This window comes from Ranitomeya imitator, chromosome 4 (assembly GCF_032444005.1).
Source record: "Ranitomeya imitator isolate aRanImi1 chromosome 4, aRanImi1.pri, whole genome shotgun sequence".
In the NCBI taxonomy this organism is placed as follows: Eukaryota; Metazoa; Chordata; class Amphibia; order Anura; family Dendrobatidae; genus Ranitomeya; species Ranitomeya imitator.
In genome coordinates this window covers 479,700,835-479,725,087 of record NC_091285.1, presented here as the reverse complement: position 1 = coordinate 479,725,087, position 24,253 = coordinate 479,700,835, and the positions used below count along the sequence as shown (strand labels likewise).

General features: G+C 40.9%; 1 protein-coding gene across 2 annotated transcripts in view; it reads left to right on the top strand.

Moving 5' to 3' along the window:
- Positions 1-2,495: 2,495 nt before the first annotated feature.
- MYZAP (myocardial zonula adherens protein) overlaps positions 2,496-24,253 on the top strand; it is a 110,440-nt gene continuing 88,682 nt past the window's right edge. For both annotated transcript variants that reach the window (XM_069765919.1, XM_069765920.1), the window contains exon 1: positions 2,496-2,977. In XM_069765919.1, coding sequence (XP_069622020.1) covers positions 2,921-2,977 — 57 coding nt within the window. In that variant the 5' untranslated portion in view covers positions 2,496-2,920. The remainder of the gene's footprint in view (positions 2,978-24,253) is intronic.

The following is a 24,253-nucleotide window of genomic DNA, read 5'->3' as shown; positions in this document are numbered from 1 at the left end:
ATTTGCTGCATGGCTTAGGAGGAGAGATGTTCCTATGAGAAGGAGTTTTGGAGGAGTTATCTGTGATTGTTGAGTGGTTTGTAAGTGTGGTAATTCCCTTCCCTCCTCTACTTTGATTTTTTTCCCATCTTCCACTCCCCAGTCCATTCCTCCATCCAGTTATATGTGAGTGAACACTTTGTATCCCTTGTTTGTGAAGCCTTGTTTGTCGGGTTGGTGTACTGAGGTGCACGGGAAGAGAACAGACGGAGGGCTGACTCAGGAGATAAGGCAAGGGTGACGCATCTTCACCTTCAGAAGTTTCTCCGGGAATAGGACGAGCTGGGGCGCCCCTTAGTGCTAGGGACAGGGAAGGAGCCCCTGGTCCCGAGTCACCCAACAGCTAGAGTCATCACAGGCACTTTAACTTCGGGAACTGGCTAGGAGTTTCTTAGAGCACAAACTGTGGCTTGGAATATTATATGGGCACTTACTGTGAATGACAATTTATTGGCAAGGGCACTAATTGATGCTGGGACCTAATACAGTGAAGGTCACTGAACATGTCTCAGGACAAAGAGTAGACCTGTACACATTACAGTTTAGGAATTAAGAGTAGTTGTTCTAAAATGTTTTTAATAAATGAAGAACCTGATCTGAATCATCCAAAGGGAATGTGACCTGAACAATGAAGATTTCACTCCTGGATACAGAATAATTAAATGTTACATTAGATTGGCTTTAAATTCCCAGACATAGACAAATGTCCTGATATTTACAGTGGAACTATCAAGTCTCCAATGCTAACCTATGTAAGGGCAGCTAAAAAATGAGACGCTGTCTTGAGGACATAGAACAATGATTTAAAGAGAACCAGTCCAAACTGCAGGCACCAGGTTATGGAGCTGGGGTGAGCTGAGAAGATTGATATACAGTTTTGGGACAAAATATTCAGTATAATCTGGGTTTTAATCCTTTAATCCTCTGCTCTTTTGGGGATCTTCAGTCAAGTGGGCGGTCCTTTCAGTGACTCACAGCTCCCTGAGCACATACTTAACATACTTAAACTGATACTGATAGGACTACCCACTGGACTGAAAATCCCAGAAAGAGCAAAGGATTAAATGATGAGAACACAGGTTGTACTGAATCCACTCCAATAAAACAATATATTAATTGTCTCAGCATCCCCTGCTCTATAACATGGTGCCTGCAGACTGAACTGTATTTTCATGGTGACAGGATCCCTTTAATTCAGTATTTTCATGTAAACGCAATGCTGCCAGTGCTCCAAAAGACATTCTGTAAATCCTGCTTGCCTCGCAAACACAGAGTGATTGACAACTTTTCCTGCATAAGTTTATATGTAGAGAGAAATGTCAATCAACTCCACGTGGATGGGGGAAGCAGGGCACATAGTTTTTATCAGTTCTGGCAGCATCTGCATAGAAATATTATATCAGATCATAAAAAACTATACTTCCCCAAATTCAGCATCACATCCTGTTTTTTTTTTCACCCTTCATATAGGGGACAACACAGATCGACCTTTAGGACATCATTTCGGAATGGGAATAGATAAAAATGCATTCACATAACTTCCTAATCTCTGTGTAATAACAGAGGCAGTGATCAGCGGCCGAACATAATCGAATTGCTGTGCTTCCACTACACATCAGGTCATCAGTAACACCCAACCATGTATAGATAAGATCCCTTACACGTAGGTAATCATTGCTAATAATGAATTGCAGATAGTATTTCTGGATGGGTCCACACCCTGACAATAAATCGCATATCACTGTCTACTGTCATGTACTGCCGCTGTCATTGAGTTGTGTAATGATGTACAATGCGCTCTCTGTTCTTTTTGCAAGTACTTCTCACATTATGGGAGGCATTTAACCATTACGATACGGTGGTTTCTGGCAAACAAAGGGTTGAGGTTGGCCTGTGTGTGACAGCTGTGGTGAACACTCCACCGCCCTGTGTGTGAGGAAGGTCTGGTAACAGGATCTGCCTGTACTATCAGCTGTCGCTGTGTATTGTGCTTGTTTGCCCTTTAGTGCTGCCTGCATGCTCCGCATCCCTTGTCAACTTCCCTAAGGGTGTGCCTGTGTGACCTGTTGTGTGTCAGGAAACTTCCACATCTGAATTTACCTCGATGACCATAATAATAATAATAATAATAATAATAATAATAATATATAAAATATGTAATAGAAGAAAATATAAACATCAATGTAGAAAAAAATAAATGCATGAAAAAAACACTTAAAAAAAACCTTAAGGGTGCAATAGTGAAGGGAAAATCTTTAAAAAAAACTAAATAAAATTGTTTGTGGCCACTTTACATATTCTGAGACTTTTAACACCACTAGAAGTTGCTAAAGAGCCAGAATGAATGTAAACCCCCGGATGAAACTCTCAGACAGTGTTCGGCATTGAAGATGTTAATAATTATGAAGGATTGTTACGACAAGGCCCCACCCTCGTGCTGGGAGGGTGTCGTCGCTGACTGCCACATGCGTATGTCCAGGTAAGGATCGAATATGAATGCTGCCTGACAAGTCGAGTAGGAAACTCCACGTGAGGTGACCTGGAGAAAAAACAACCCAAGAGTGTTTCTTGGCAACACGACAGTGGTCCGTGCAGGTGCTCGGAGTTTGAGGCATTAGCACAGGCTGGGAAGTTGTCTACTACGCCGAGTAAAGGGCTGACACTTGTGTACTGAGGATTACTGGTTGAGGACATCTACAGCAGCAGGAAAGGGGTGGAGAAGGAATTAACAGGACTTCCACTGATCACTGCGAAAATTCTTTCTCAGACAGTCTCCGGAACTCTTGGACATGCTTACAGATGTGAGGAGCGACTGAGCAGGCACTAAGATACAAGAATCTGACATTCGGGTCACTTTTTGGACTATCTGGACTTAAACAAGATGATGCGATATAAAACAGCGTCAACTGTGACGACCTCAGAGACTTCCCAGAAATCAGTGAGTATAGATGAATTGAGAGACGTATTCTGTAAATTCCTGGATTACATAATAATAATATTTAATTCTTGGTTAGGCGTCATGAAAAGGGCACAGTTTAAAAGATGCGACACCATGTCATAACACTTTATCGGAAATTAATGCAGAGCAAATATATACAAACACATACACACACATGTATATATGTTACCTATTTGGCATCAACATAGTCCACAGTGCGGATACTGTCATCACTCTTATCGGTCTGTGTCCCCAAATAGTTCTCACAAGCTAATTATTAATCTCACAAACTCGCATGATCAGTTTTATAGAAACAAAATTAGATAACACTAGGAGAACTTACAAACTCTAAGCAAGACCCCCGAGCTTCAAGGCAAGACTGCCAACCACTGAGCCACCATGCTGCCCATAGAGTTCTACACATGTAAATTCTGTCCATGGACACACAGAATAAATAAAAATGATAATTTTACTCATATAACGTCAACATATTCCGCAGCACTTTACAATTAATTGGTAACATATACAAACAATAAATTCAATACAAGGTAAGACAGTTGAACAGTTACAGGAGGCGTGAAGGCCCTACTCGCAAGCTTACAATCTACAAGGATGTCATCCGACCATACTGTTCCCCTAGACCTCATACTCTCTAAGCTGTTGCAGAAGATAAGTTATCAAGTGTAAGTGATTTAGAATCTTTCTTCTGCAAATTATGAGAACATTTAATTGCACATGGCCAACATTGAGAAGGTCTGCCACAGAAAAAGCCCGCTCTATAAACCAGAGAACAGAGTCTCTGTGAAGAGCTGTGGTGGTCTCAGTATAGGCATGTGTTATATTGTCACCCATCGATTTATGGTTGCCATTTACTGCTACATTGAGTATAGAGTGGCTGCATTGAGCTAACCCTGGGTTGTTTTAAAAATGCCATAGATAATAATTTTATAATTATGCAATAATGTAGCCATTTTATGAATTAGATACTGCTATGAGTACAGTTAAGAAAATCATGAGAGGTGGCTCCCAGGTACCAATGAAAAATCTGTTTTTGTCTCCCTCCTCCTTACCAGGTTCTGGCTACATTACTGGTGCTTTCTTTTGTAGCAGGTGCATCTCTGGGTACCTTATAGAAGCCCTGAAATGAAGATTTTTTTTATATTTAACCTGTTTATGTAATGTAGTGTGTATACGTTAATTTACTCCCCTACCGCTGCTCTCTCCGGGATCCAGCGCCGTTCTCTTCTCAGTGACATCACCACACTTCAGACGTTCCGGCTCACTCTATGCTCTATGAATGAGGGGAGGCCTGTTTTACAATGTAAGTCTATGGAGCGTCATTCTGACGCTCCATAGAGTTTAACTGTAAAAGTCACTTCTGGGTCACGCAGAGCACAGCGTGACTCAGAGTCTAAAGAGCGGTGACATCACTGAGAAGAGTAGTAGAACAGCATTAGACACAGGAGATGATGGCGTTAGTACAGTATATTAACACTGTCACACTAAAATCTACTATATAATTGTCTAAGGGTCACTTCTGTCTGTCTGTCTGTCCTTCGGTCACGGTTATTCATTCGCTGATTGGTCTCGGCAGCTATGTCATAGCTGCCGTGACCAATCAGCGACGGCCACAGTCCGGAAAAAAATGGCCGCTCCTTCCTCCCCACAGTCAGTGCCCGGCATCCGCATACTCCCCTCCGGTCAGCGCTCACACAGGGTTAATGGTAGTGTTGACCGTGGTGTAACGCACTCGGTTAACGCTGCTATTAACCCTGTGTGACCACCTTTTTACTATTCATGCTGCCTATGCAGTATGAATAGTAAAAATATCTAATGTTAAAAATAATAAAAAAATAAAAAATAGTTATACTCACCCTCCGGTGGCCCCCTCGGATCAGGAACCGGCCTTTTCCACTCCGCGCGATGCCCCGGTGACCGCTGCATGCATTGCGGTCTCGCGAGATGATGACTTATGGTCTCGCGAGACCGCTACGTCATCATCGCGCGAGACCGCAATGCAATCTTCAGACCGGACCATGCGCCAAGCATCGGGAACCGGCCGCTTCGATCCGGAGGCTCCAGGAGGTGAGTATGTAACTATTTTATTTTAATTCTTTTTTTTTTAACAGGGATATGGTGCATACTACGTGACTGGCCAATATACTATGTGACTGTGCTGTATACTACGTGACTGGGCAATATACTACGTGGCTCTGTGCTGTATACTACGTGGCTCTGTGCTGTATACTACGTGGCTCTGTGCTGTATACTACGTGGCTCTGTGCTGTATACTACGTGGCTCTGTGCGTAGCTGGGCAATATACTATGTGACTGGGCAATATACTATGTGAACTACATGGCTGGGCAATGTACTACGTGGCTGGGCAATATACTACGTGGCTCTGTGCTGTGTACTACGTGGCTCTGTGCTGTATACTACGTGGCTCTGTGCTGTATACTACGTGGCTCTGTGCTGTATACTACGTGGCTCTGTGCTGTATACTACGTGACTGTGCTGTATACTACGTGGCTCTGTGCATAGCTGGGCAATATACTACGTGACTGGGCAATATACTACGTGGCTGGGCAATATACTACGTGACTGGGCAATATACTACGTGACTGGGCAATATACTACGTGGCTGGGCAATATACTACGTGGCTGGGCAATATACTACGTGACTGGGCAATATACTACGTGGCTGGGCAATATACTACGTGGACATACATATTCTAGAATACCCGATGCGTTAGAATCGGGCCACCATCTAGTACATGTATAAATACACGGATTTATTAATAAAAAATCTTCATGGGAGTGCTTCTTTAAGACCCTGACTGTCCATAACCTATTAGTATACTCTTTCTCTAATACATCACACACTACCTTCACCGTTATTGTTTTTGTAACTACTGTATTGTACCGAGACTATGAGCTTTTTTTGGGTTGTTCACAATCATAGAATGTAGTGTAGTAAAAGGTTACTAGAATGAGAATGTGTTAGTTTTTTTCTATATTTCTCTAAGTCTCTATAGTGATCTAAGTTTTGGTTCAGGAGAAACTTGTAGGGTCTGGGTGTTGGGATTATAATGCAGAAACGAAAAGGAAATCTTATCACGGGAACGCAAAGAGGAGGCTCACTAAAGAATTTACATCAGTTTTCTATTCTGTATGGTTTATAATTTGATGCATATTTTGTACTAAATAAATCACCTCCACAAACTGAAAGAAGGATAACATGCAGAACCCATTCTCTATAAATGTGACACATATGCTTTTGCTACTTCAGCTGAAAAAAAATGTCTTCAGTTTTTTAAAAACGTGCCCCAATGTCTCCTTCTACAGTTCAGCTTTCTTGAAATAGCTGGTAGGGATCTTGACAAATCATGTCCGTGACAGCTTGTTTCCTCCACTTGTAAAGTGTCCTATCACCTGATAAATACCTGTCAGGCACGCATATTTCATTTAGGAATGTGGGATTGCTGGATCGCTGTGCAGACAATCACTCTGATGACTCAAATTATGAGCAAATTACGTGTACAAAACTCACATGTAAATGTCCAAATTCGTATACATACCGGTAAATATGAAATTTACCGTCTGCGTTGATTCATTTTTTCAGTATGACAGTGGATTTATATTTGGGTTTTTATTCATATATGATTACTTCTGAACATAGCATATTACATGTCAATTAATATTTATCACAATGTAAAATATACTCCATATTGTTCACACTCAGAAATACATTTTGAAATGGTGTAAAATCTCTATGTTTGGCTATGTGTATCGCAAATAAAATGTTATCTGTGCTACATGTAGTCAATATTTTCCATTCTTCAGCTGTTTGATTTATGAAAACGCATTGTCATTGAGTGAATACAGTAGAGTATCTTGATTAGGACCTTCAATTCTTAGTAAAAGCAGAAAACTGCTACAAAGAAGACTCGGCACATCGGTGCACCGTAGACCGTAGACATCCAAATTATAATAGACTATGGAATTTCTCCTTCAATGGTCCAACAGGCAACATCACATTAACATTACTACTGGGTTCCCCTACAGAATATGTGTTATTGGTGGGGCTCATCCACGGGACACACTGTTATCCGCTTATAGCCTAGCAAATAGTTATTGTCTTAAGTACAGACCTACTCTTACGTTAACCATGATGTCCACAAAAAACCTGTAATTCTGCCCGTATAACACAAACCATACTGTCCAGTTAACCTTGTTCACATTGCATCAGTCATTGTTCAACTATAATGGCAGCTGCAGTCTTTACATAATACCAGCCAAACTGCATAGAAAAGTCCACTTGCAGTGCCACAAATTACCAGCCACAAAATGCAACTCACAGTAAACCAGCTCTATATATTACCAGCTACTGCCCAGAGATTATCAGAAATATTGACCACATATAACTAATCATTGCCTATATCTAATACATGCCACATTGAACACATATTAGCTATAATGCTCACATAATGATAGTCATAAAGCAACAATGGCACATGACACCAACCAATCCATGAACATAGTAACATAGTAACATAGTTAGTGAGGCCGAAAAAAGACATTTGTCCATCCAGTTCAGCCTATATTCCATCATAATAAATCCCCAGATCTACGTCCTTCTACAGAACCTAATAATTGTATGATACAATATTGTTCTGCTCCAGGAAGACATCCAGGCCTCTCTTGAACCCCTCGACTGAGTTCGCCATCACCACCTCCTCAGGCAAGCAATTCCAGATTCTCACTGCCCTAACAGTAAAGAATCCTCTTCTATGTTGGTGGAAAAACCTTCTCTCCTCCAGACGCAAAGAATGCCCCCTTGTGCCCGTCACCTTCCTTGGTATAAACAGATCCTCAGCGAGATATTTGTATTGTCCCCTTATATACTTATACATGGTTATTAGATCGCCCCTCAGTCGTCTTTTTTCTAGACTAAATAATCCTAATTTCGCTAATCTATCTGGGTATTGTAGTTCTCCCATCCCCTTTATTAATTTTGTTGCCCTCCTTTGTACTCTCTCTAGTTCCATTATATCCTTCCTGAGCACCGGTGCCCAAAACTGGACACAGTACTCCATGTGCGGTCTAACTAGGGATTTGTACAGAGGCAGTATAATGCTCTCATCATGTGTATCCAGACCTCTTTTAATGCACCCCATGATCCTGTTTGCCTTGGCAGCTGCTGCCTGGCACTGGCTGCTCCAGGTAAGTTTATCATTAACTAGGATCCCCAAGTCCTTCTCTCTGTCAGATTTACCCAGTGGTTTCCCATTCAGTGTGTAATGGTGATATTGATTCCTTCTTCCCATGTGTATAACCTTACATTTATCATTGTTAAACCTCATCTGCCACCTTTCAGCCCAAGTTTCCAACTTATCCAGATCCATCTGTAGCAGAATACTATCTTCTCTTGTATTAACTGCTTTACATAGTTTTGTATCATCTGCAAATATCGATATTTTACTGTGTAAACCTTCTACCAGATCATTAATGAATATGTTGAAGAGAACAGGTCCCAATACTGACCCCTGCGGTACCCCACTGGTCACAGCGACCCAGTTAGAGACTATACCATTTATAACCACCCTCTGCTTTCTATCACTAAGCCAGTTACTAACCCATTTACACACATTTTCCCCCAGACCAAGCATTCTCATTTTGTGTACCAACCTCTTGTGCGGCACGGTATCAAACGCTTTGGAAAAATCGAGATATACCACGTCCAATGACTCACCGTGGTCCAGCCTATAGCTTACCTCTTCATAAAAACTGATTAGATTGGTTTGACAGGAGCGATTTCTCATAAACCCATGCTGATATGGAGTTAAAGAGTTATTCTCATTGAGATAATCCAGAATAACATGCCTCAGAAACCCTTCAAATATTTTACCAACAATAGAGGTTAGACTTACTGGCCTATAATTTCCAGGTTCACTTTTAGAGCCCTTTTTGAATATTGGCACCACATTTGCTATGCGCCAGTCCTGCGGAACAGACCCTGTCACTATAGAGTCCCTAAAAATAAGAAATAATGGTTTATCTATTACATTACTTAGTTCTCTTAGTACTCGTGGGTGTATGCCATCCGGACCCGGAGATTTATCTATTTTAATCTTATTTAGCCGGTTTCGCACCTCTTCTTGGGTTAGATTGGTGACCCTTAATATGGGGTTTTCATTGTTTCTTGGGATTTCACCTAGCATTTCATTTTCCACCGTGAATACCGTGGAGAAGAAGGTGTTTAATATGTTAGCTTTTTCCTCGTCATCTACAACCATTCTTTCCTCACTATTTTTTAAGGGGCCTACATTTTCAGTTTTTATTCTTTTACTATTGATATAGTTGAAGAACAGTTTGGGATTAGTTTTACTCTCCTTAAGGCTGATGCCTAATGAAAACCTACGTTGATAGAACTGAATTTCTTAAGATAGTCATACACGTTAGACAGCTGATGGCTGAATGATCACTACTAAGCAAATCCTAAAATCATATCCTGTTAAACACTCTTGATTTGACAATCACTGCTTTAGAGGATACATGCAAGCAAGCAATTTTAACCCCTTCACAACATTTGACATACATTTACATTATGGTCAGAAAGGGGTTACCGTTAAATGACATTTACGTCATGGCGATCATGTGGGCACAGAAGCAGTGCTCTCATGATCGCTGCCGGGTATTTGACCACATATGGGGTATTGGCGTTCTCAGGAGAAATTGTGTAACAAATTGTACTATTCATTTTCTCCTACTCTACCTTTTGAAAATTAAAAACTTGGGGCCAAAGCAACATTTTAGTGGAAAAAATGTTAATTTTCCATAAACTCAGCTAAATGTTATACATTTTTGTCAATTGCTTGATGGTTAAAATGCTCAGTACACACCTAGGTAAATTCCTCAAGGGGTACAGTTTGCAAAATGGAGTCACTTGTGGGGGTTTCTGCTGGTTTAGCATGTCAGGGGCTCTTCAAATGTGACATGGCATCCAAAACCTAGTCCAGTCAATTTTGCACTCCAAAAGTCAAATGGCGCTCCTTCCCTTCCCAGCCCTGATGTGCGTACAAACAGCAGTAGTTTTCCAACACATATGGGGTATTGGCATACTCAGGAGAAATTGCACAATAAACTGTATGGTCTATCTTCTCACATTACGCTTGTGAAAATGAAAAATTTGGTGCAAAACTAACATTTTTATGGGAAAAATGTATTTTTTTTATTTTCGGGGCACAATGTTATAAAATTCTGTGACGCACCTGAAGGATCAAGTTGCTCACCACACCACTAGATACATTCCTCGAGGGGGGCAGTTTCCAAAATGGGGTCATTTGTGGGGGTTTCCACTGTTTAGGCACATCAGGGCCTCTCCAAACACAACACTGTGTCCGCTATCTATTCCAGTCAATTTTTCACTCCAAAAGTCAAATGGTGCTCCTTCCCTTCCAAGCCCTGCTGTGCACCCAAAAAGTAGTTTTCCACCATATATGGGATATCGCCGTATTCAGGAGAAATTGCACAACAAACTGTCCATTTTCTCCTATTACCCTTGTGAAAAGTGCAAGATTTGAAGCTAAATCAACATTTTTGTGGGAAAAAAGTAAAATTGTATTTTTTTTACCAACCATATTGCTTTAAATCGTGTAAAGCACTTGAAAGGTTAATAAACTTATTTAATGTGGTCTTGAGCACTTTGAGGGGTACAGTTTTTAAAATCATGTCTCTTTGGGGTATTTTTTGTAATTTAGACCCCTCAAAATCACTTCAAATGTGATGTGGTCCCTACAGAAATCGGTTTTGTAAATTTTGTTGGAAAATTGAGATATTGCTGATTAACTTTTAACCCTTCTAACTTCTTAACAATAAAAAAATATGTTTCAAAATGCTGTAAAGTACACATGTAGTAAATGTTATTTATAAACTATTTTGTGTGATCTAACTACCTGGATTAAAGGCATAAGAATAAAAATTGCTAAATTTTCAAAATGTGTGCCAAAATTCCGATATTTTCACAAATAAATAAAAAAAAAAATCAGCCTAAATTTACCACTAACATGAAGTACAATGTGTCATAAAAAAACAGTCTCAAAATCACTGGGATACATTGAAATGTTTCAGAGTTATTACCATACAAAGTGACACTGATCAGAATTGTAAGATTTGGCCTGGTCAGGAAGGTAAAAACAGGTGCGGTGGTGAAGGGGTTACTACAGGTATAGGTTTAAGCCACAATTGGGAATGAATCCAAATAGCTACCCCCTCCCCTCACCAAAATAGAACAACATATACCGTAATGTGCAAATGTTTTAGACAGGTGTAGAAAAAATGCTACAAAGTAAGAATGCTTTCTAAAATAGAAGTGGAAATAGCTTATTTGTATTAATTAGCAAGATGCAAAGTGAAAAAAAACAGAGGAAAAATCTAAATCAAAGTTAAGTGTGACTGCCCTTTATCTTCAAATCTGCATTAATTCTACTAGGTACACTTGCAAACAGCTTTTTAGGGAAAAGCAAGAAGGATGTTCCAAACATGTTGGAGATTAATACAGATCTTCTGTGGATGTATGTCCGTGCAAACCCTTCTGTCCCTTCATAAAATCCCAGACAGACTCGATGTATTTGAGATCAGGTCTCTGTGGGGGCCATAGCATCACTTCCAGAACACCTTGTCGTTTTTTTATGCTGATGATAATTCTTAATGACATCGGCTGTATGTTTGGGGTCATTGCCCTACTGCAGAGGGGGCAGCAATGCAATGCAAAAAGAGCAGTAAGTAATAGTAGAAGTGGTGGGATAGCCAGGCCCGCAAGTGTCCAGCTAATGGACTCTCATGGGCAATCCGCAACAACCCCTCTCTAAATCGAGAGGGCATGACCAGCTGTCTTTCCCTCAACCACTCCTGTTTTGGGGTTACAGGGAAGAGTCTCCCGGTACAACCTCCCCTGGTCCCAGAATACCCTCTCCTTGTTGGATTCGGAGATGGGCTTCTCTGTGATGTCCCTCAATACATCTTGATAGGCATCTGAATGCATAGCCGCCATGACTAAAGGCCCCAACCACACTGGAACCCTTTGGAACCTGCTCTGAGTCCATAACTGGTTCTATTATCCCGCTGGATGATGGGTGTCCAGAAGGCAGTGCCTTACCTGCATTCTGGGCACTCTGCCTACTGGTGACTGCTGTGTATGCTGCCCCTGCAATGGAAAACAGCTTCCCATCATCCTGACCCAGCTGTGGATACCACTTTTCCACCATCCTGACAGACTAGGCACAACATTACAAGACCATAAGCTAATGCAGCATTATAATAGTATGGATCATCCTAAGTAGGAGTACTGACTATATAGTGATAAGGCTGTACAGAGTATATTTTTGTGTGCAAGTGCATACCCATGCTTAACCTGTCCAGATGTATCCCACGGACTAGTTTCAAACTAGCATTTATTTTATACATCTAAGCCAAACTGATTGGGAACATTCTCAGCTTATGGAATTTGGCGTTTGAAGACGCCACAAATGTAGATTGTGTTCTGTACACAATGTTTTTTTCTTCTAATTTCTATATTGTATGTAAAAAGTAATAAATAGTTCTGAAAAAATATGTGTAAAAAATTAACAAATGGCATTAAGCGCCTAGCACAATTTCGAGCCTCTAGGCTAATAAGTTTGACAAGAGTTCGTGAACAACATAAGAAGGAGAACAAATATTGACTTGAAGCTTTCTAAAACTACACACTAACACACTTGTGCTTTATTTTTCTTTAGAACTTCATGTAAGTGATATGTAAATATAAATTGACAGTCTACACAAACCTATTGCATTCAAGCTGACTTGTAATTCCAAACAATTCTTTTTCACCAGTGCTCGTAGTTAAACTTTTCTCTACTTAAATAAAATTGTTAACATACTTTATTTCTAACTTTTGTTTTCATGAGAACTATTTTTGCACTCCTCTTAATTTTAAAGCCCCTGTTCACATTAGATTAAAGTTAGATGAACCCGTCGACATGTGTATAGGGGCCTCCTGACACTAATACATATTGGGGAGAAATGGAGCGGACAGTTCGAATTCAAATTTCTGATCTTTTTTTATACAGGCGACAGCGGCTACCAGAGCTAGCAGAGTAATATTAGTGTTATAGAATACTATTCTTTGCCTTCTTCAGCAACTGGTAGGTGGATGTCTGTAGAATTGTTTCTTTTTTGTATTTAAAGGAAATTTTTCAGTAGGATCAACCCTCCTAAGCTGTCTAAATGGGCATGTAGGTCATAGGAAGATGAATAAAATGATATCTGTAATCCAAAGTCTTAGTCCAAAGAAATCCAAGTTTTTCTAATATGTAAATGAGCTGTTCAGGGTAATGGTTCGGAAACTGATGTGCATGAGAATCTGCCTCCAGAGCTTATTTTTAATAAAAGGGGGCATTTTTTTGTGTTGTGAAGATTCTCCGATGCTGAGAGCAGCGGGCACATGATCGCAAGTATACAATATCAATACATGCAGCCACATACTGACTAGGGTATTGAGCGAGGCTTGACACGTCTAGTCGGAATGTGACTGGAAGTATGCAATTCACATACTTACGGTAATATGACCGACTGCTCCCAGCACCGGAGAATTCTCACTGTGTGCAGTACACAATATTTGAAGATTCATAGGGTGACTGCAGATTTGTAGCCTAAAGCCGAACAGTACCTTTAATGCTTAAGTCCTGAATAGTTCTGTTAAGGGGCTATACCAGTAAAAAACAGTCTGATATTGAATGATGCATGGCAGGGTACATGAGAGAAACAGCTTAAGGCTACGTTCACATTTGCGTTGCTGGGCGCAGCGTCGTCGACGCATGCGTCATGCGCCCCTATCTTTAACATGGGGGCGCATTCACATGCGCCGGTATTGTTGTACTGTGTTTTACGATGCATGCATCCTATAGACGCACAAGACTGGGCGCAGAGGACGCTACATGTAGCGTTTTCCCTGCGCTGAAATTCTTGATCTGTAGGGTCTTATGACAAAGCATGCGTCGCAAAACGCTGCATTGTGTATTTGCGTTGTTGGTTGCATTGCGTCGCTGACGCTGCGCCCAACAACGCAAATGTGAACGTGGCCTAACAATGTAGAACTGTTGAAAATCTGTAGAGATCTCCACTTTTCTGTGAAGCCTCAGAAGGGATTGAGAGGAGAAGCATTGGTATAGATAGGAAAGAATAGGTTACATTATTATTGAATCATTCTGTAATGCATATGGGGTCATGTAAAAAGTTCTTAGTTCTCATGACTAGACATGAGCGAACATTGTCAGCTCCCTCCTTATTCAGCTCGCTAATAGAGCTTACCGAATATCTGCAGTGTTAACCCAGATACCTGGATCCCTCCCGATAATCAGGTGTCCAGCTACGCAGCTGCATGTGTAGCGGCTGTGTCACTGTCACAACATTCAGGCTCTCCATGCATGTGTCGCGACTGTCACACAGCCGCGACACATGCAGCTGCGGAGTCGGACACCTGATTATCGGGAGAAATCCAGGTATCCGGGATAACGTTACAGCAAGTCGGTAAGGTCTATTAGAGAGCCAAATAAGGAGGGAGCCGACTATGTTCGCTCATGTCTACTCATGACTTCGACTTTGCAGCGTCTTGTCTACTGCTGTAACTAACAACTTTATTCCAAGCCATGTCGCTCAATGGTAATCGTGCTTCAAAAGATGCAAATTACCAGTAAACATACCCTTTTGGGTTAATTTCTTCAATTACTTTCAAAGCCTAGAAAAATAAACTTTTTCAGATGTTAAATCTGCAAATTATCTAACCATAACTATTGGACAGATTAAAGAAGACTTGTGATGGTAAATCAAGCGATTGTACGGACGTCAGCTGCCGTGATCATCTGCTCTGCGCTGTGCTCAATGTCATGGGAGGACAGAGGCTCAGTGAACGTCTTAATGAATATTTCAATTGTCTACAAAATGTCTTGTTACAGAATAAGATTTTTGTCACAGGATGAAATAATCAGCACGTATTTCATGCTTTAACGAAGCCAGAATGTAAATGGTCTGTGTGCTATAATGAATGTCAAAAACAAGATTGAGCGCTAATTACAAAAATATAAAAATGTATATGCTGTAATTTGTTTCAAAAAAGAGAATATCAGCAAATGCTACAGTAAAGCATTGGCTGATATATGTCTGCTGAATATCAATACATTACAAGTGAATTATATGCATTTTCACCAAATAAAAATAGAATAGAAAGATGAGGTGCATAGGACATGTTCTTCTGATGTTTATAGGCCCACGTCGGGAGAAAAAATGATCATGAAAGTTGAACTGGAAACTTGTGTGATCCCCTATTCTCAAAATAGATGAGCCTCTGTCAGAAGTGTCTGGAAGATGATTACTCCATTCAGAGCACATAAATGAGTTTGCATGTGTATAGAAAAAAGCATTATAAAAAGGGCCGTTATATAGGGAAAATCTCGCTCAGGACCCCCTGAACGATGGGCAGGTAACACTACATTTTCCTCGCAGGGAACATGCATGGTCAAAATTGCTCCTTGTCCCTAAGTTAAACATCGAGGGTATGTGCACACATTGTGGATTCTCTGCGGATCCGCAGCATTTTTTGCGGTGCAGAAACGCTGCAGATCCGCAATTGATTTACAATACAATGTAAATCAATGAGAAAAAAAATGCTGTGCAGATGGTGCAGAAAATTCCGTGCGGAAACCCTGCGCATTAAAAGAAGTAGCATGTCACTTCTTTTTTGCGGATCTGCAGCGTTCTTGTACCCATTCCATTATAGAAATCTGCAGGGGCAAAAAACACTGAAAATCCGCAAAAAATCCGCAGCAAAACCGCACAAAAAATGCAGCGGAACCGCACAAAAAACGCGACAAATCCGCAGCTGCGTTTTCTGCCAAGACATGCAGAATCCGCACCAGAAATTCCTAAGGCTAATCCACAACATGTTCACTGAGTACCCTGAAGAAGTTAATTTGATCTATGGTTTGATTGGTGAGGTATGCATTCTGAGACAACTAGTCTTTAGAAAAAAAGGGGCACAAGTTATTTTTTGCACTGGTCAGGAACTGACAGATCCAATGAGAGAAGTAAAGTCTATTGAATTTAGTGTAAATGTATTTTCTTAAGTCTGGACTCAACTTTTTTAAAAGTCACGGCTCTTGGGAAAGTAATTCTTCTGCATCTAGACACTAATGGAGGTCTCTGCACTCGGACCACAACAACCAAGACTTTGACCCTTTCAGTCTGGAAAAGGAATGTGTGCAGCTCCAGTCATCAGCATGTGCATACTGATTCAGTCCTGCATAGAGCCTATAGAAGGTATACATGTGGACACATGGATTAGGTACTGTTGTGTGTGAACATGGGTGAACCACCAAATATTCAGAATAGGGCTTAGATCTGGCTATCTCCTTGTTTTAGTGCATTTCTGCGTAGCTCTAACTTCAGGTTCGGGATTGTTGTTGTATTACAAAATAATTCTTCTCCCAAATGTCAGTTCAGATGGAGACTACAGCAGACTTTCCTCCAGGATTTCCCTGTATTTTCCTGTATTCATTTCATCTTGTAGTTTCCCAAGCTTTCCGGGAGAGGGAATTACAGGTCGCATTGGGTGTGAGATTTAGGACTGATAAGATATTAAACTCACTCTCCTATTTAATAAAATCAGCCTTTGGACCTTTGGGGTTTCCCATGGTTTCTAAGCTTAGGGTAATTCTGCAAGATCATAAAAAGGATTTGCTTTTTTATTTCTTGGCATGGTGTCACTCCTGCTCATGAATTGCGTCTTTTATTGCTCTTCAGCCGTATTCAGTTGACAAGGCTGACCTACGGTACCAAACACAGCCCATATACTAATTTGGCACTGCTTCCGTGAAGGGAAATTAAACACAAAACATACTATAGATAATGAACAAAGAATAAAAAGAGATTGTCTCTATGTAACCTAAGAAATCTGCCCGCTCCCCATTATACTGAGTATGGCTGTGAGAAAACTGGCTGTTTGGGGCATGACACAAAAGATGACTAATCTCTGCCCCATTAACTAAGCCTCACCCTTCAATCATTTATCAGCCAAAGTTAAACTGGTCATCAGATTAAAGGGAACCTGTCAGAAGGTCTTCCAAATATAAACTAAAGTTATCAACTTTAACCTGTGTTGTGTCACAATCCAGAAATCTATTTAGGCCCCCAACTCCCCCTGCATATCAAAAAAATGCCTTTGAGAAGTCTACCATGTCATACGCAAATTGGCTCAGTGTAGTCCAATGGGTGTTTGCTCAACGCATCATCTTTCCTCACAATTGTGTCTTCCTGCCTTGGTTTGATGTGAACGACCCATCATACATCCTCTACACAGCGCTGTACGTCTCACGCCTGCACAGTTGAAGCACAAGCCTGCGCAGGTGCACTGTACTCTGCCCTACTAAGAACAGAGCAAAGTCCTATAATGCGTCTGCACATCCGCTAGTAGGGACAAAGCAAAGCGCACCTGCGCAGGCCTGTGCTTCAACTGCACAGGCGTGAGATTTTCAGTGCTGTGTGACATGACATAGGACGCGTCATCCACATCAATCAAGATAGGAACACACGACTGATTGGATAGAGCCAGGCAAACACCTGCAACACCCACTGGACCGGATGACACCAATTAACACATGATTTGGAAAAATCATAAAAAGTATTTTTTTTATATGCAGAGTAATTTGGGAAGTTAAAGGTGGTAGCTTTAGTTTATAATGGGAAAATCTGCTGACAGGTTCCCTTTAAACCCTGATTTCTTTACAAGTGTTCTCTTTTAAAAGACTGTTTGATTTGGAAACATGTAGATGATTGCGGAAACATGCTTGAGAAAAGCTAATGTTGTAGCCGAAATGTTTGACTACTACACTTGTTTGCAAAATGCTTGGAGTGCTGTCTCCTTCTTCTAAGATTATTACTCTTATGTGGTGGTCTGTCTTGGATTATCCACCATGACGCGTGCACTTGGATTGATAGATTGGAGTTCTGTCCGCTCTTCTATCTTTATTGAAGTAAATAGGAGAGGTCATCCCGAGAACAGGTAACAAATATAAAAAATAGTGGACAACTCCTTTAAATATTCCCTTAAGTAAACAATCTGTATTACAATAGTACTTAGAAGACATTCAGTCCTTAACGTCATGTATTGCCTAGGACAATGACCAATGAGAGCTGTTCCAGGCTGGCAACATTCTTCGGCATGTCTCCGGGACTCCTGTGTGCTCTGTGTAAGTATAGAAGGGAAGGGGCACAAGGATTTCCTGTACATAAACAGTCAGGATCAAAGTGTTGAGCAGTTCAGTAAGATGAATCCGACAGCTGTGTTACTTTATACTGTATATCTGTGCTTATTCTTCTTAGAATATACAGCATATCAGTAATTATCTGTATTCTATTCATTTTTATTCATCTATGTGAATTTACAATACAAATATTGTGACAAATACAGATTCGATTCTACTGAAGTAACCAATGTAACAGAGACAGTAAACTGATTTGAGGGCGATGAAGTATTAATAATGTTTTAGTACTATCTGTCTGTGTACAGCGGTGGGCAAACGTTTTGAGGCTGACACAAATTTTGTTTTTCACAAAGTTTATTGCTTCAGTGTTTTTTGATCTTTTAGTGTATGTTCACACGATCCGGAGTTGCTGCGGGTTTGACGCTGTGTACTTATGTAGCGACAAACCCGCAGCGACCAGATGTTGCAGCATAGTGGATGGGATTTCAAGAGATCCCATGTCCACTATGCGTCCACAGATGCCTGCGGATCACCGGCGGAGATGGACATGCGGCGCGTCTTTCCAGACCACAGCATGTCAATTTCTCTTGCGAAGACTGGCGTCTCAAAGAGATTTCTGGCTTTTCTCAAAGAGAATGTTTTGGATGGAGTGAATCTGCACGGTTCAGTGAATAGATGCGGATTCACCTGTGTTCAAAAGATGGCAGCGCTTTGGACGCAGCGAACATGTGCTGCGTCCAAAATGCTGCTACGTTCGGATCACGTGCTCACGGCCTTAGTCAAATGTTTTTATGATTACTGGAGTATAATTATCAGCATTTCTTACATTTTTACACTTTTATTGAGTAATACATCAAGTTTATGCCGTGACACAATATATACACTATTGACCCTTATTTTCCAACATTTCTGCAATTCTACCTGACGTGTCGGATATCAGTTTCTGGGCCAAGTCCCGACTGATGGTAAGCAGAGTTGAGCGATTTTGTTCAGATTCCTTCTTATTCGGCCAGCTATAGTGCTTGCTGGATAAGCTGCAGAGGGAACCCGACTTCCTGGATCACGCTGGCTGATCAGCTGATCGGCGCTGCAGCTGCAAAAGCTTGTTGGCAGACAGAAGCATGAAGTGCTCTTAAATTGCCTGGTAGATGGCTGCACTGACTTTGGTCTTCATAAAACACAGTGGACCTACACCAGAAGATGACATGGCTCCCCAAACCATCACTGATTATGGATACTTCACACTTGACCTTGGAAATCAAGGTCCAAGAGTCTGGAGGAAGAGTGGAGAGACAGACAATACAAGCTGCTTGAGGTCTAGTGTGAAGTTTCACAATCAGTGATGGTTTGGGGAGCTATGTCATCTGCTGGTATAGGTCCACTGTGTTTTAGGCCAGTTTCACACGTCAGTGTCTCCGGTACGTGAGGTGACAGTTTCCTCACGTACCGGAGACACTGACACACGTAGACACAAAAAAATCAATGCATCTGTGCAGATGTCATTGATTTTTTGCGGACCGTGTCTCCTTGTGCCAAACACGGAGACATGTCAGTGTTCGTGGGAGCGCACGTATTACACGGACCCATTAAAGCTCATTTACAGTAATGAATATGCAGCTCCACCTCCCATAGGGGTGGAGCCGCATATTCATTACTGTAATCGGCGGCCCCACGTGACCGCATACAGGAGAAGATGCGGCCAGAACAGGAAGCAGCGACAGCCAACGAGGGAGCTTGGTGAGTATTTTCAGAACAGCGGGGGGGGGGCACACAGGTTAGGGCACATAGATCTTTATTTTAAACACTATTATTGATATATTCTCTGCAGTAAACGCTGCTGCAGGGAAGATATGAATCGCGGCTTCAGCACCAGATGCTGGTACGTGTGGTACCCAGCACGGTGCGTGTGGTACCCAGTGGGCACACGGGCAGCACACGTGTGCTGCACGTGTGTCACAGAAACGTAGGGGCAAACGGACACGGATAATTCCAGTACCGATTTTTTCCGGTACCCGGAATTATCTGGACGTGTGAAACCAGCCTTATCAAGATCAAAGTCATCGTAGCTGTCTACCAGTGTTAGTGTTTAGCACTGGGGCTCTGGGATCAAGTCCAACCAACAACAGTTTTTACCATGCTTGCTCCTACATGTAAAAAAGGAGGGGAATTTGGTTCTCTCTGTGTGTATGACATAAGGAAATTAAACACGTGAGCCACTTTGCTGTACAGGAGCTGATATAAATGGCAAATGTCCCTGTATAGTGTAATATGCTATTGCTATATTAGCACTTGAATGAGATGGATTCTACCTTCAAACTTTCATTAGGAAATAATATACACATCTATTGGTTTTATTTATGAGACAATGTTGGGAATATTCCCGAAGTTGGAGACAATATTGTTCGCTGTCACAACAAGAATTTGCATTAGGTAAACCCTTCCATCAGGAGCCTCTACGTGTCACAGGTAAAAAAAAAAATATCTGAGCACGTATGCATTACCTCCAGACTCAAGATGAGAAATATGGACATGTTAAGATACAGCATTTTAACTACAGTAGAACGAAAATATTTGGAATTGGTCACCGAATCTGAATATGCCATATTTGTGCCATATTGGTACCCTATTCGTGTCGAATTTATGTTTAACGATTGATTCCGAACATAATCATTCATTTCTACTCCCATTTACTCCAATGATGTTTGGCTGTGTTTGGCAAATATTGCAAAATCAAAATTTGCCACCGATCGTAATCGGAACCGAATTTTGATAAAAATCGCTCAACTCTAATTTTAACCCCTAACAGGCATATGACATACCAGTACATCATTAGCCGGCTCAGAGTTTGATGTGAGCTCGCATTTCATCAGCCATTATGTGCCTCTAACAGCCGTGGCTGGAGTTAAATCCCGCTTTCAATCCCTGACGGCGGCATTTTTCATGATCCGCAAGGGGGGCACATCATTCCACACGCCCATCGGCTTGCCTGTAACGTGATTGGGGGGCGCCAATGGGTTGTCATGACAGCTGGGTGTCTGCTGAAGACCCCAGTGCCTGTAATTACAATCCACCTGTGAAAGTCGCCTGTGGCTGGGATTCACAGGAGATTGTGATATTAGCTATACATAGCAGTACTCATGCTCTGCTACGTATAGCACAAGTGATCGGGTGATTGCAACTTCAAGTCCCTTAACAAGACTATTAAATATAGTAAAATAAAAAATAACAGTTTAAAAAAATATGAAAAAAAAATAAAAAACACAAAAGTTAAAATTACCTATTTTCTGCCCCATTAAAAATAAAACAATAATCAAAAACAAACATATCTGGCATTGCTGTGCATGTAAAGTCCGATTTATCAAACTATAAAATAAATTAACCCTATCGGTAAACAGCGTAATGAGAAAAACAATCGAAACGTCAGAACTTTGTTTTTTTGGTGGCTGCAACTGACAGCGCTAAAATGCAATAACAAGTAATCGCAACAACATATATACCCCAAAATTGGTATCAGTAAAAATGTCTGTCTAGATCCCCAAAAATGAAAACATTACAGGTCTCATACAGAATATGGTGACACAAGAAAGTTTTTTTTCCACCACTTAAATAAAGAAATACTATGCATATTTGGTATCTGCCTACTTGTACTGACCTGGAGACCCATAATGGTGGGTCAGTTTTACTGTGTTAGGGCTCATACTCACTTGCGAGCAACTCGGATGACTCTCGCACGGCAATACCCGCACTGCACCTGGCACTCAGATTGGAGCGTGCGGCCACATAGCAATACACGCAGTCGCACGCTCCGCTCCTGAGTGCCGGGTGCAGTGCCGGATATTGCCATGCGAGACTCATTCGAGTTGCTCGCAAGTGAGTATGAGCCCCAATGAACATGGTAAATAATCCCCCCCTGCAAAAAATAAGCCCTCATATGGCTATTTGGATGGAAAAATAAAAACATAAATAGAAAATAAAAACATTATGCCTCTTAGAAAAAGGGGAGGAAAAAACGAGAAGGAAAAAAATGGAAAATAGCCATGCTGTGAAGGGTTTATATACAGTAGTTTTCCATAAAATCTGTTCCAATCTTTTGCCGACTCTTACTGTGAATCCAGAAACAAAGCTATGCTTAAATTCTAACAATAATTAGAACGTCATTTTTTATTTATATACTGTATATTTTTGCTGATTTTTTTTCATCCTCATTTGTTACATAAATTTAATATCTCATAGTCGATAGAAACGGTAGAGCATCTGCTTCATGATATTATATAACTCCATATTTAACTGTAAGTGCTAGCTGCTAAAGGTAAAATTCACGTGAACATTGAACTATGTGTCATCACTGGGAGATTTGCAAGTCAAAGTGCGGGGCTGGGATCTGTTTGTTACTGGGACATGACAAGTACAGAAACCGCGTTCTGCTAAGTATGGCTCAATGTGACCATGACAAGTACGGTATATGCAATGGAATATTTCAAATATTGATCTGTTTATACCAAGGAAGGTGACGGGCACAAGGGAGCATTCTTTGCGTCTGGAGGAGAGAAGGTTTTTCCACCAACATAGAAGAGGATTCTTTACTATTAGGGCAGTGGGAATCTGGAATTGCTTGCCTGAGGAGGTGGTGATGGCGAACTCAGTCGAGGGGTTCAAGAGAGGCCTGGATGTCTTCCTGGAGCAGAACAATATTGTATCATACAATTATTAGGTTCTGTAGAAGGACGTAGATCTGGGGATTTATTCTGATGGAATATAGGCTGAACTGGATGGACAAATGTCTTTTTTCGGCCTTACTAACTATGTTACTATGTAAATCTTTCTCATTTCAGACCACAAATATTATTTTACTTTTTAACATTCGATATCTGTTTATTCAATCTTCTGTAAGCTAGATACTATTGTCTCTTGAATTCCTGCCCTGGAATGAAATATTTTGGGTGCGTATTTCTTTTACAAACAGCAATATTTAGATTTTTTTTAAAGAAATGCAAAATTAAAATATTGTAGAAATTTCCATTGAAAATATGCATAAAGTTAATTGGAAAACTTGTATAAAGTAAATTTTGCTCTTTTTCCGGGTTGTATTTTATGCCCATAGAAACAGATTATACAATCAGAAGCTAGTTTTTCTTAGGTAAAGCTGATTAATGCAAATATCAATCCTGCAGCAGCAACTAATATATAACGTACTAGCTACTGAATCCATTCTAAGCCTGAATGGCAAGTCTCTTTAATAAAATGGCATCGGAGATCGCAGTATGTGCATGCACTGACTTCAACGCCATTTTATTGAAGTAATATACTACAACATCAACAAAGCACTGTGCATGCGCCAGCCATTGCCATTATCCATATGACTGGCGCTTGTGCACTGCTATGTTAACATTGTAATAGAATTCTTCAATAAAATGGTACCGGAATTAGTGCGTGCGTGTACCATGTTATATGGCGTAATTTTTTTTAAGACACTGTGTCTGTGAATTCGCATATACAGTATCTTCAATAAAATGGCTCTGGAGATCGCAGTATGAGCATGTGCTGACTCTAGAGTCATTTTATAGAAGTAATGTACTACAATGTCAACATAACAATGCGTACGTGCCATACATAGGGATAATGGAGACGGCAAGTGCACGTGCGCACTGCTATGTTGATGTTATAGTAGAATTCTTTAATAAAATTGTGCCAGAGTCAACGCGTGAACATCTTGCAATATCCGGCCCCACTTTGTTGAAGTAATGTGCTACAAAGTCAACATTGCAGTGCCGGACAGTGCGCACATGCCAGACAATGGTGATGACCGGCGTGTGCAAACTGGTATGTTGATGTTGTAGTAGAATTCTTCGGTAAAATGGTGCCAGAGTAATCACGTGCGCTTACTGCGCTATCCAACGCAAATTCGCAAACACGGTGTCTTTAATAAAATGGCACCGTAGTTGCTGTAACGAAACAAGAGTAGGGGGATACAGATATTCC